We start from the raw sequence: 403 nt of genomic DNA, 5'->3' as shown, positions 1-403 counted from the left end.
GTTGTTCGTGTTGCTCGCCATCTTAAAACAAAAGCTGAAGGCACTTGATCTAACAAAAAAGCCATCCAGAATGACTTTATGAACACACGGCAGATGTCCACTGTGGTTTTTTTCTTTCTACCCACATCTGCCCAGAAATCTGCTACTCTGTACTCGTGAGTGCCTAACAGAGGCCAAGGCAGATAAGACTGGACCGACCACCTGCTCATGGGCCAGCCTTGAAGACACAGACAAAATCAAAAGGAGGACAGAGAGACGAGAAGAATACTGCCGCAGAATACGGGAAAAGTCCAGACAGGCTTGCTGAAATGTCTTGTCAAAAGCACGCTGGTGGTGGAGGAGGAGGAGAAGGATGAAGAAGGTGACCCCTCCTTGCCCCCCCCCCCCCCCTCACCCACCGAGG

At 50.9% G+C, this 403-nt stretch overlaps 1 protein-coding gene across 6 annotated transcripts in view; it reads right to left on the bottom strand.

The window, feature by feature from the left end:
- Positions 1-207: 207 nt before the first annotated feature.
- yap1 (Yes1 associated transcriptional regulator) overlaps positions 208-403 on the bottom strand; it is a 49394-nt gene continuing 49198 nt past the window's right edge. For 3 of the 6 annotated variants that reach the window (XM_019887344.1, XM_019887337.1, XM_019887338.1), the window contains one exon: positions 208-393. In XM_019887344.1, the coding sequence (XP_019742903.1) occupies positions 317-393 (77 nt within the window). In that variant the 3' untranslated portion in view covers positions 208-316. The remainder of the gene's footprint in view (positions 394-403) is intronic. The other 3 variants (XM_019887339.1, XM_019887342.1, XM_019887341.1) reach the window with 3 other exon arrangements.

Source organism: Hippocampus comes, unplaced genomic scaffold, assembly GCF_001891065.2.
Source record: "Hippocampus comes isolate QL1 unplaced genomic scaffold, H_comes_QL1_v1.1 scaffold194, whole genome shotgun sequence".
NCBI classification, from domain to species: domain Eukaryota; kingdom Metazoa; phylum Chordata; class Actinopteri; order Syngnathiformes; family Syngnathidae; genus Hippocampus; species Hippocampus comes.
Note: the sequence above shows the minus strand (reverse complement) of the source record. Positions and strands in the feature narration are given on the sequence as shown.